At 40.9% G+C, this 13723-nt stretch overlaps 1 protein-coding gene across 2 annotated transcripts in view; it reads right to left on the bottom strand.

Moving 5' to 3' along the window:
* LOC141144389 (villin-1-like) overlaps window positions 1-13723 on the bottom strand; it is a 165766-nt gene that overhangs the window by 43197 nt on the left and 108846 nt on the right. For both annotated transcript variants that reach the window (XM_073630035.1, XM_073630036.1), the window contains exons 6-7: window positions 4696-4806; window positions 1407-1606 (exon numbers count right to left, since the gene is read on the bottom strand). In XM_073630035.1, coding sequence (XP_073486136.1) covers window positions 1407-1606; window positions 4696-4806 — 311 coding nt within the window. The remainder of the gene's footprint in view (window positions 1-1406; window positions 1607-4695; window positions 4807-13723) is intronic.

Genomic DNA, 13723 nt, shown 5'->3' on the forward strand with positions numbered 1-13723 from the left:
CACCAGGGAAACCATCCACACTGGACCACCAGGTATGCCCCCTAGACCCCCAGGGAAATACCAATCAGTGCCCAGGCAGCTGCCAATCAGTGCCCATCAGTGCCACCCATAGGAACCCATCTTTGTAGCCTTTCAGTGTCCGTCAGTGTCGCCTATCAGTGCCCACCAGTGCCACCCAGTGCCATCCATGAGTGCCCATCAGTGCCACCTATCAATGCCCATCAGTGCTGCATATCAGTGCCCATCAGTGCCACATATCAGTGCCCATCGTCAGTGCCACCTCATCGGTGCTGCCTTATCAGTGCCTGTCAGTGCCACCTTATCAGTGCCCATCAGTGAAAGAGAAAATGTTCTTATTTACAAAATTTTTTAACAGAAACAGAAGCAAAACTTTTATTTTTTTCAAAATTTTCGGTCTTTTTTTATTTGTTTCGTAAAAAATAAAAACCGCAGAGGTGATCAAATACCACCAAAAGAAAGCTCTATTTGTGGGAACAAAATGCTAAAAATGTAGTTTGAGTACAGTGTTGGATGACCGCGCAATTGTCATTCAAACTGCGACAGCACTAAAAGCTGAATATTGGTCTGGGCAGGAAGGTGTCTAAGTGCCCTGTATTGAAGTGGTTAATCAACCACACAATCTGTGTAATTAATATGTGTTCGGGTTTAAAGGGATGAGGCGGCAACCCTAGGGGTCAGTCAGAGTAATTGAAAAGACTAAATAGGCGTAATTAGAGGGAATTGGATAATTTCATAGGTACAGCAGAACGTCCTAGCTAATGCAAACAATAGCAACATAAAATAGGTTAAAAAAATAGGTGTAAGTATCTACTCCTATATGTACACACAGCAATACAGTAAACAATAAGGCTATGTCCACGTATGCTTACAAAGGGGGTACTGACCATGTTTTCAACACCAATTGTACCTTCCCCTCAATCGGTGGATCTGAGTGTACCGAGCTTTCTTCAGACCATGGTGTGCTCACCCATTCATTTTATTTGCTTCTGGCTAACTGTGTAATTCTCAGCAGTTATGATAAGTGGTTAATTCTGTTATTTCAGCAAGTATTTATGCATGTACTATTAGACATTTTTTTGTTTGTCACAACTTACAGAAATGCATGACATCATACTTATGCAAAGTTACTGTATATTACATTATTCACGACAATAGCTGTGTGTTTTGGAGTTTGAATTGAATATTCAATACATTTCCTTGCTGAACGTATGCATTCATTTACTTTATTTAGGTCACGGATGCCATTAAAGTAGATTTATAGTATGTTGACCTAAAAGCGGATTTGAGGGTTTAGAATAACTAATTTTGGGATTCCATAACCCTCAGATTTCTGCTTCTATCTCTCAGGATCATATTGGTATATATGGCCAGTGCTTGTGACTTACTGGTAGAGTCTGACGTTTGATTTCTGTTGCTCATCTGGCTTCTCATCCGGAATGGCGTCTTTCAGTTCACCATGTCTGGGTCCCAGAACAGCTGTCATAATCTGCATCAGGTCAGGGGAATCCTGCTCATTGTCTATAATCCCAATCTGTGCTCTTCCTCCCCTCTCATCATCTCTGATACTCTGTGCCAAGGAGCAGGCCTGGAAAGAAAGAACGAATTATATTACAACGTGTATATTTGATTAAGCAAATTCTACAAATCACGTAGAATATAATATTATAACAGTAATAGCAGTAGGTTGGTAGTAGGTTTCATACACAATAGTGATACTAGGAGTAGACATATGGGTTGATCTGGTGCGACTCTGCATAGAAACCAATCAGCTACCAGTTGTTTTTTTACAAAGCTTAATTGAACAAGTTTAAGTTAAAAGCTGATTGGCTACCATACACAGTTGCCCTAGATTTTGCACTTTCCAGTTTTAGTAAATAAACTCCATAGTAGAAGTAGAACAAGTAATTGTAGTGGTAGTAGAAGAAGCTGTAATATTACCAGTATTAGCATTCATGATTTTAGTAGTGGTGGCGGCATTAGCTGTGGTAACGTTTATCGGAATGGTCTGACCTGTACAATTTACAGTCAATCACAAAGCAATCTTCATTTTACAAATTATGCTAGAAATAATTAGGGGTGTAAGGTGCAGTTCATACCCTATATTTCCTAGAAATTAGATACTTCCTAAAATGTTAACCACTTGACGACCAGCTAAGTACCGTTGCTGGACTTTGAGTGGTTATACCGGGATGAAGCCTGCAGCTGGCGGGCAGATTTCTTGTAAAAGCGACCCTAACGGCTAATTGGCTCCTGAATTGCTTTTACAAGCGGCGGGAGGGGATGTCCCCCCCTTCTGTCGCTCTCCTGGGCTCTTCCGTCCCGGGGAGACCCGAATGTGCAGCCAAAAGTTCCACTGGCTAACCATAGAGCTGACCGGGGCACGTAACATCTCTATGGTCTCAGAAACCAGAAGTGCTGAGCATTTCATCACTTCTGGTTTTGCCGGTTGTAAACAAACCATTAGTGGTGTGAAAAAAAAGCATTACATCATACTGGCCACTCGGCACAGGACCTGGATACAAGTGGAGATAACTGGAGAAGTCAGGTCTCCCAGGGGCATCAGCCAGTTAGGGTAAATACATAGTTACATTGGTCCAAGATGAACCAATGTAACTATGTATGATATAGCCATGCCTGGAATTATCCTTTCATTTTTAGTAAATAATAATTTAATTTACCATTTTCTGCCTAAAACATGTTAATTCACTAAAAGTATATGTAAAACCCAATAACTAAAATTGCATATACTTTAATGTGTAATGGGTTTTCACAAGTCATTGTCAATTATTTTAAATTTACACCTTGTTTAAAGGGTAACTCCACTTTGGTGGGGAAGAAAAATAGCAAATAAAGAAAAAATTATATAGTGTATACAATTGCGACTTAAGTCATATTGTAATTGAATGTTATTCAAAATTACCTTTCCTTTTCAATCTGCAGCTCTGTAATTTTCTGAAAATGCAATGCAATATGGCTACGTGGAGGTGTTCTGTACACAGAATGTTTACAGAATGCCCCCCAGAAACATAATTTCCTGCTTGTGTGATTGACTCACCAATTTTCCCAGAATTCTGCCCTAAGATACAAGACAGATTTCTGGCATTCCCTGCAAAAAAAATGTAATTCTTTCAATAGGAAATCACGTCTAAAGGGATGCAGGCCCAGCAGGTGCACAGCTGATTGTTACATATGAAACCACTCCCATTAGACTCACTCAGCACAGAGGAACAAACAGTGATTTCTTCCGAATACCAAAAGGTAGGAATCTGCAACAAAGTTTGGTAAAATCCTTGTAATGTACATAGATCACCCAGAGGGGAATCTTTTTTTGTCAACAAAAGTGGAGTTACGCTTTAAGTAAATGCCTGGTGATCCTGCCATGAGGTCCTAGTTCTGGCACTTCCTGGCACATAGGGTGACAACGTTCTATGTCTCCCAATTGTGCCCCTACATTGTCACCATTTCACATGAGCCTCCAAAAGGGGCTTCAAGTGGCTGTTTTAACCAATGCAAGCACGGTCCACTGTTGTCACCATCAGAAAACATGCCCTGAAAAAAATGTCATGCAGCCATCACTAACGTTTGTACATACAGTGCCTTGAGAAAGTATTCATACCCCTTAAAATATTTGTTTTCTGTGTCCCCCACATGGCTTCTCGCAAACTGCAAACGGGACTTTTTATGGCTTTCTTTCAACAATGGCTTTCTTTTTGCCACTCTTCCATAAAGGCCAGATTTGTGGAGTGCACGACTAATAGTTGTCCTGTGGACAGATTCTCCCACCTGTGCTATGGATCTCTGCAGCTCCTCCAGAGTTACCATGGGCCTCTTGGCTGCTTCTTTGATTAATGCTCTCCTTGCCCGGCCTGTCAGTTTAGGTGGACGGCCATGTCTTGGTAGGTTTGCAGTTGTGCAATCCTCTTTCCATTTTCGAATGATGGATTGCACAGTGCTCAGTGAGATGTTCAAAGCTTGGGATATTTTTTTATACCCTAACCCTCCTTTAAACTTCTCCACAACTTTATCCCTGAACTATCTGGTGTGTTCCTTGGCCTTCATGATGCTGTTTGTTCATTAAGGTTCTCTAACAAACCTCTAAGGGGTTCACAGAACAGCTGTATTCATACTGGGATTAAATTACACACAGGTGGACTCTATTTACTAATTAGGTGACTTCTGAAGGCAACTGATTCCACTAGATTTTAGTTAGGGGTATCAGAGTGAAGGGGGCTGAATACAAATGCACGCCACACTTTTCAGATATTTATTTGCAAAAGATTTTGAAAAACATTTATAATTTTCCTTCCACCTCACAACAATGTGCCACTATGTGTTGGTCTATCACATAAAATCCCAATAAAATACATTTACATTTTTTGGTTGTAACATGACAAAATGTGGAAAAATGTCTAAGGGTATACTTTTTCAAGGCACTGTATAGGCAAGAAGTGGCTGCAAAGTACTGGTATTTTGTTTTAAAAAAGGAAATTGTTATAATACGCAGAACTTTTGAAAATTAAATGTCATTCAATTAGGATTTACATATATTTGAAAAAAATGAGAAATACTGGAACTAATCTTTCTTTGGTATATTATTATTATTAGTTAAAAAATAGACCCTGCTAAAATATTGTCATTTACAAAACAATTTCAATCCATAGTGTTTTGACTGACCCGTATCCTCTCTGTCTTGTTACTTTCTGGCCCATTCCATTGGATGATAACTTTTCCCAGGTCAAGCAGGAATACATCCCCTTTGTTAAAACTGTTCCATGACATATCAACCTAGGAGAGAGAAAAACAATTCAGTTTAAATTATGTCAGCATTCTACAATAAACCTTTCCAAAAATGTTATTACATTTACATTATTCTACAAACCAATAACTAAAAGTATAACTAAAAGGTAAAACTTTTTTTTTAACTGACAATTTTTTATTAATTTTTCAAGAAAATAAAGAAATTTTCAGCATAGTGTACAGGAAATACATTTTGTAGTTTTACAGGTACTTCTGGCATATAGTCAAGAAAAATTTGGTCGATGGTACATTTCAGTGCAAACGTGCATAGTTCATAACCAATGGAAGTATGCAGAATTAACATTTTACTCAGATAGTACATCCATTTCTACCCTATATAAGGGCGTATACACAAATGAAAGAGGAGAAAGATATAGTGAAAAGGTTGAGAAAGTAAGAAAGTAAAGAGAAATAGAGAAGGAGAAAGGACAACCACCCGTCCCCAAAGCCCGGAACCACCCGGGGGGGGAGCCAACCAAAGGTAATTGAGAAATACAAAGCATTAGGTCACAGTTGTCTCCAACAGGACCCAGGGCTCCCATACTCTTTTATGTTTATCAAGAGTATCATTTAACCACTTCAGCCCCGGAAGGATTTACCCCCTTCCTGACCAGAGCACTTTTTGCGATTCGGCACTGCGTCGCTTTAACTGACAATTGCGCGGTCGTGCAACGTGGCTCCGAAACAAAATTGATGTCCTTTTTTTCCCACAAATAGAGCTTTCTTTTAGAGGTATTTGATCACCTCTGTAATTTTTATTTTTTGCGCTATAAACAAAATAAGAGCGACAATTTTGAAAAAATCGTATTAATTTTTACTTTTTGCTATAATAAATATCCCCAAAAAATATATAATTTTTTTTGTTCCCTCAGTTTAGGCCGATATGTATTCTTCTACATATTTTTGGTAAAAAAAAAAAAAAAAACGCAATAAGCGTTTATTGATTGGCTTGCGCAAAAGTTATAGCGTTTACAAAATAGGGGATAGTTTTATGGCATTTTTATTAATAATTTTTTTTTTTTACTAGTAATGGCGGCGATCAGCGATTTTTATCGGGACTGCGATATTATGGCGGACACATCGGACATTTTTTACACATTTTTGGGACCATTGTCATTTATACAGCAATCAGTGCTATAAAAATGCATTAATTCCGGTGTATATGACACTGGCAGTGAAGGGGTTAACCACTAGGGGGCGGGGAGGGGTTAAGTATGTCCTAGGGGAGTGATTCTAAGTGTAGGGGGGATGGGCTGTGTGTGGCATGTCACTGATCTCTGCTCCGATGACAGGGAGCAGAGATCCAGTGACACTGTCACTAGGCAGAAAGGGGAGATGCTGTTTACAATGGCATCTTCCCATTCGTCCTCTCAGTGAGGCGATCGCGGGTATCTGCGACCCGACTCATGGAGATCATGGCAGGTGCGCGTGCGCACATGGTGCGCAGCCGTGCCATTCTGCCGACGTATATCTACAGGAGCCGGTCGGGAACCGGTTAAAGAAGCCGTCAGGTACTCCATTCTTTTGACATCTCTGATCCTGGAGTGTAGCTCGGGTAGTGAGGGGGGTTCCCTCTTTTTCCACTTTAGGGCCACCAAACACCGTGCTGCAGTTTTTTTGATATTTTAGAGAAGGAGGTAGGTGGAAGGCCCAAAAGAAAGATCCTCGGGTCAAGGAGCACTCCAGTACCAAAGATGGATTGAAGCAGGGATTGCACCATGCCAATAGGGGATGATTAGAGGGCAGGTCCAATAGACATGAAACAGTGTCCCCCTATCTTTACAACAACGCCAACATCGGGGGTCGGCTGAGGGGTATATGGAGTGGAGCAGGTCAGGGGTCTGGAACCAATGGAATAGAATCTTATACTGATTCTCTTTATCAAGCGTACAGATGGAGCTCTTAGAGGCCTGCGACCATATGAGCTGCCATGTCGTCAGAGGTATATCTACATCCAGGGCCTGCTCCCACTTACTCATATAGGTATGCCGCGGTCCGGCTGGCGATAAGTCCATGATCAGGAGCTGATAGGTGCGCAAGATCATACCCTTAGGGGACTCTAGACATAGTTTTTCTAATTCAGTTAAAGGAGAAAAATTGAAGATTCGTTACCAGAGATTGTGCGTAATGCCATAATTGCAAGTAACTAAAAAAAGCCTGTTTGGGAATTTCAAAGGTAAAACTTTTTAAAAAACTTTTGAATAGGATAGAAAGGTATTAGAGCATTTGTGGTTTTTTATATTGCTGTCTGCGCCCCTGTTCACCCTCTCTATTTGTCATGTTTACTGTTATCACTGAAAGCGGAAAAAAAAATCCCACATTTTAGGTTATTCCCAGAACAGAAACAGAGGGGAAATCTTTGAATGGGGACACTAGTTCTGATTACCCTGATGACAACCAGGGAATCTCTGACTTGGAGGGATTTCCTCTCACTTCCTGTTTTGGCTATGAGACAGGAAGTGAAAGGAAATCTCCCCAATAGGACACAGAGGGCAAAAGAAGAACTGACAGGGGCAATAACTCTTAATTACTCTATTCAAAAAGAAAAAGGTTTTGCCTTTAGTTCTACTTTAAAAGAAAAAAACACTTAAGATCACATTGTTACGCTTTTCATGTGTTGTGTAGTATAGCATGCATTTTGCTGGCCATCACAGGCAAATTTTAATGAACAGGAATTGAGGGAGAAAACATATTTCTCCCCACAATTACAACTTTTCCAGAAGACAAAGGGATCTAAAATCTTCCTGGCATATTATTCATGCATAAATCTTTAAATGCTATTGATATATTATTTATTATTATTATTATTATTATTATTAAGTTATCTTGTGTTTTCGGTTTATTCAATTAATTTTTATATTCAAAACTTGTTTTTTTAATTTTGTATACAGTAGGGAATGGTTAAAACCCCTCTCAGTTTTTTTTGTTGCTATTATTGGGGGATTCCCTTCACTTTATGGCCTACAGTTACATTAAGATATAAAAGGAAATCTCTCCAAAGGGAGAGAAATGCTTTTTTGAGCAGTTACTAACACAAGTATCACAATTAGAAAAATATTATAAGTTTTGAATCTAAAGTGTAACTAAATCCAAATGATAATAAGAAAACATTCCATGGCTTTTTCATTGCACATATCTGCTGTATATGTGATTATACGCAGTTGCTGCTATATGCCAAAATATATTTTATTCATTATACCTGACACTTGCACTTTCTTTTTAATGGTGGCTACACTATCCCTACATGGTCTTACTGTTGGGTTGATGTAGCCACCCACCTCACCCACCTTGGTATTGTTGTAGACTCCAATTCTACGTGCCAATGCAGTCAGAGCCATCACATAGAACCTCCTACAACTAAAAAGTAAGCTATGTTCTTCAAAGCACTTCCTACAGCCAAGCTGATGAAAGCATGACCAGGAAACAGAAAACATACAGCAAAAAATTAGGGAGCTCACACATTACAGAACACAGTTATGCCCCGTACACACAGTCGAACTTTGTTCGGACATTCCGACAACAAAATCCTAGGATTTTTTCCGACAGATGTTGGCTCAAACTTGTCTTGCATACACATGGTCACACAAAGTTGTCGGAAAATCTGATCGTTCTAAACGCGGTGACGTAAAACACGTACGTCGGGACTATAAACGGGGCAGTGGCCAATAGTTTTCATCTCTTTATTTATTCTGAGCATGCGTGACACTTTGTCCGTCGGATTTGTGTACACACGATCAGAATTTCCGACAACGGATTTTGTTGTCGGAAAATTTTATAGCCTGCTCTCAAACTTTGTGTGTCGGAAAATCCGATGGAAAATGTGTGATGGAGCCTACACACGGTCGGAATTTCCGACAACAAGGTCCTATCACACATTTTCCGTCTGAAAATCCGACCGTGTGTACGGGGCATAAGTACGGTAAGTCATCCTGGGACATTAAAGCGGACTGTCACCCAAAAGGGGAAGTTATGCTTTTCCTCCCCCCCCCCCCCATATTTGGAATGTCTTTTTTTGGGGGGGGGGGGGTTTGGGTACCTGTCAAAATCACTTCTGGTTGGATCGCCAGGCACCATACGGCGCCTGGACCTGAAGACCAGCAAACAGCCGGGTCGGGTGAGGACATTGCTGGATCTTGGGACAGGTAAGTATGTTTTTTTTTTTTTTTTTTTTTTATAAACTACTTGTTGCTGCTGACTTTTACATTTTTTTTTTTTACAGAGTGAAGATCCTCTTTATGTTTGAGGCTAGTAGTACAGGTGACTATGACTATATGTGCACTGCTCAAGCCTCTGAGCTGGAAGTTCAGGGTGGCACTTCTGAGGTTTGCAGGGCATATCAAATAGCCACAAAAAAGACACTTTCACTAGCTCATGCTGCATAATAAACAATGGTAAACAGAGGTAACATAAAGCCTCCCTACTGCCTGTCAATTGCCCTCTGAAGAGCGATTCACCAGTGATGCACTAAACAAGCTCTTACTGTATCAAAAATGAAAGAAACATTTTGTCTTCAGTTCTACTTTAAGATCTTCATAATTTTACCAAAAAAGTTTTTTTTTTTCAGTTATCTATTTAGCAATATGTTCTCAAAATCATCCCTGCAAGTGGTATCTAGGCTGCTCAGAATCTTACACATAATATGAAATAAAGCCAATACAACAGAGGATGAATTGAAGCAGATCCGGAGCTCGTGCCCTTGGTAAAACAAACATGATACTGTAGTCAACATCCCACTGAATAGATAAACACATTAGAAAGGTTATTTCCACAAAGGATTTCTGTACAGTGCATTGCAAAGACTGAACAATAACTGTATTGTTACCAATGCTTGTGCACGGAATCCACAAAACAAATAACTTGAGTTTTTTGAAATGCAAACTATTTTTTTGATATACTGGAGGAAATTAAATATTAATTATATTCCTAAAGAAGGCCACATACTGTACACAGTGGTCATAAATCTGAATATTTTAGTTTCCAACTGCCACATGGTACTTCTTTGTGCACTATAGACACTCCTCACTGTACTAACCTGCATTTTACTTCCCCATCGCTTCATTCAACCACTGGGAGTGAAGGAAATCTCTGTGCAGGCCAAGGGTCTTTGACATTGTTGTTTACACAGGGTTATGTACTTCCTCTGTTATATAACTTATTGGCAGAATGCTTTCAAATGGAATCAGACAATGGAATCAACTCTCAGTCCCTTACTTGCACAAAGTGTTGTAGGTTACATACCGGGTATCTCCAACTCCACTGTAGACACTGATCCCAGCTCTACTATCTGCAGGAAATACCAACCCACCCGGCTGCTTCCCCAACAGCCCATCTGGCTGCTCCGAAGATCTCCCAGGGCAAGGGAAAGGAAAGATTTAAGCACAACACTGTCTTCCAGAAAGGCTTGCTACATTTGGGGGTCCCTCCCCTAGTAGGTCCCTCAATGTGCTGATGTATTCACACTGTCCTTCTTGCTCTCGTTGCTTCTTAGGTAAGATTTCTTTTAAACTGCACTGCTGTTAGGATCCTCCCAAACCAGCCTGAGCTCAAGCCCGAGACAGAGCCCCCCCAGGCCAGGGGTTCCCCTCTAGGGCCTCCGACAGTCTCCTCGGCACTGCATCTTCCACCTGTCTCCCCTTCTTGCATGACTCATCCATATTTAAGGACTGGCTCAGTCACCCTGCCAGGCCCACTGCCTGAGGATTGGCCAAGTTCCCCTAAGTATGCAGATCAACCCTCCTGGCCTCCACCCACTAACTTCTAGAAGTTTCTCCAAACTTCCAGAATCAGGGGGAGGCACCAGGGACCTTCCTGTATGAGTCATCCAGTCTGACCCGCAATAAACCCTTGACCCAGATTCAAGACTCATTTTACCATGAGTCAATAAATTTACCTGCGCTATTCTAGTAGCACACTAGAGGGTGCGACACATATGATCCTCTATACTCTTTAGCGGTGTTACAGTATTGGGTAATTTCTTTGGTTTGTGGCACTGAGCAGATCAGGGGGGGCATACAAGCTTTGCACTACATGTACAAAGCACAGGTTTCTCCTATACAGTATCTGTATCTTTAATGGCCATGTAAAATACCACCCTTATTAAAAAAAGAAAAACAAACAAAAAAACACTGCACCCTTTTCTGTGAGAACAGCTTACTTCTTTCCCCCAACATGCCTCCAAAAAAGCACAATTTACATGATACAATAGGAGTCCCCGCTATTTTTTCCTGGATTCGTTGTACTTTGTGATTTACCTGTTACTCAACCTAAAACAATATCACACTTTTCAGTTAGACCAGAGAGCCTATTGAAAGCTAAACACCAACTAGCGCATTTGTATAATAATTCAAACTAATTAAAATTATTTTTAAATGTGACTAGTCTAAATACCTGAAACTTACTTAGTAATTTTATAGAACTAGGAGCCAATCAGGAGAGAGTAGGCTGCTGTACTAAGCAATATGCTGTTGCTAGTTCATTGTCTAATTACAGGATGTTATACAGTCAGGTAGTATGAGAGGTGGTAATAGAGGGGCAGGGGGCAGAGGTCATCCGCCGCTTCCTCTACCTCCAGTTTTTGCCCCACACGGGAGAGCGCCTAATCACTACCCGAGAGTGATGTATGGGACTCCTCGTGATAGACAGATCCCTGTGGCCAATAGATACTCGCCTTTGAGGGATGATGATCCAGGACAAGGTCCTTATCCCTAAATGGCGTATTATAGAGATACTTACAAGGAACCTCCATATATCTACAACCAGAACTTTCCCATGTCAAATGGCAAGGACCACAGGGGAAGAAAAAGGGGCCCAGAACAAGGAGAGGCACTAGAGGGGGGAGACGTTCTAGGAAAAAGAAAAAGGACATAACAAGCCAGGGTATCTTTAATTTAAGTAAGACCACTCTCACACAGGAAGAGACCCAATACTAGATAAAGGTCTGAAATTTGTTCACTCCCGACAGATGAATCATTTCAATACCTTCATAGATGTCCTTTAGTATACCCGCAAGATCAACATACAGAGATATATCTTATCTTACCCCGTTCCAATCAAAACAGCCACCCAGATGAGACAAATTAAACACTTGGGTTTGGCAAATGCCTCCAGAGGTGCTATCTCTGTCTATTACTATTTTTAAAGATCTGGTCTTAAATGATCTAAACTAAATTTAAGGAAGCCTCCTTCTGTTTCTACATTCGATCTGGGTTTGAAAAAACTCTGTGAGAATAAAGACCTTGTTGTTTGTCAAGCTGACAAGGGTGGCGGGATTGTTGTTTTGGACAAAACCGACTCCAAGAGATGTCTATAATCCTTGGGGACCATGAAACGTATGGATTACTTGCTAATAATCTTATGGCCTCCTAAAAAAAATAACTGACTGTTCTCATTGATAAAGGTTTTCATGCCCATGTTTTGGATAAAAAGGAGAAAACCTTACTAATACCTGCTGCACCTTGTATCCCCACAATGTACTATTTACCTAAAATAAATAAAAATGCTAACTGTCCTCCGGGTCACCCCTTTTATTAGTGGGACTGACTCTGTCACTGCCAGAATAGGTAAATACATTGACTTCCATTTACAACCGATTGTTAAAAAGATGCCATCGTATCTCAAGAACACTAAAACATTTTGATGATTATGACTTACAGCTAGTGAAAACCCAAAATTCAGTATCTCAGAAAGTTAGAATATTCTGAAAAAGTTCAATATTGTAGACTCATGGTGTCACACTCAAATCAGCTAATTAACTCAAGCCCCCGTTCACATTGGACCGGTTTTACATGCGATTTGACAAGTCAAATCGCATGCCAAATCAAAGCCTATTGCCGACACAGTCCGAATTTTTTGTTTCTGCATTACTTTTGGCAACTTCTTTAGATAGCTGTACATGAACCGCACAGATGTCTGTCAAATCGCCCCCTAAGTCGGACTGAAATGCCGATTTGAAATCATGTGAGTTCAGCTGAACTTTAACCCGCCCTTAGTGTGAACATGGGCTTAAGGTTTCCTGAGCCTTTATATGGTCTCTCAGTCTGGTTCAGTACGTTACACAATCATGGGGAGACTGCTGACTTGACAGTAGTCCAGAAGACAGTCATTAACGCCCTCCACAAGGAGGGTAAGTCACAAAAGGTCATTGCTAAAGAAGCTGGCTGCTCGCAGAGTGCTGTATCCAAGCATATTAATGGAAAGTTGGGTGGAAGAAAAGCGTGTGGTAGAAAAAGGTGCACAAGTAACAGGGATAACTGCAGCCTTGAGAGGATTGTGAAGCAAAGGCCATTCAGGAATTTGGGGGAGATTCACAAGGAGTAGACTATGGCTGGTGTCAGTGCTTCAAGGGCCACCACACAGAGATGTATCTAGGGCTACAACTGTTGTTGTGCCAAGCCACTTCTGAACCGTCAGACGTCAGAAGCGTCTTTCCTGGGCTAAGGAGAAAAAGGACTGGACTGTTGCTCAGTGGTTCAAAGTCCTCTTTTCGGATGAAAGTAAATTTTGCATTTAATTTTGAAATCAAGGTCCCAGAGTCTGGAGGAAGAGTGGAGAGGCACAGAATCCAAGTTGCATGAGGTCCAGTGTGAAGTTTCCACAGTCAGTTATGATTTGGGGAGACATGTCATCTGCTGGTGTTGGTCCACTGTGTTTCATCAAGTTCAAAGCCAGCACAGCCCTCTACCAGGATATTCTAGAGCACTTCATACTTCCCTCTGCTGACCAGCTTTATGGAGATGCTGATTTAATTTTCCAGCAGGACTTGGCACCTGCCCACACTGCCAAAAGTACCAATACCTGGTTTAATGATCATGGTATCACTGTGCTTGGTTGGCCAGCAAACTCACCTGACCTAAACCCCATAGAGAATATGTGGGGTATTGTTAAGAGGAAGATGAGAGACACCAGA

This window comes from Aquarana catesbeiana, linkage group LG05, assembly GCF_042186555.1.
Source record: "Aquarana catesbeiana isolate 2022-GZ linkage group LG05, ASM4218655v1, whole genome shotgun sequence".
Taxonomy (NCBI): Eukaryota; Metazoa; Chordata; class Amphibia; order Anura; family Ranidae; genus Aquarana; species Aquarana catesbeiana.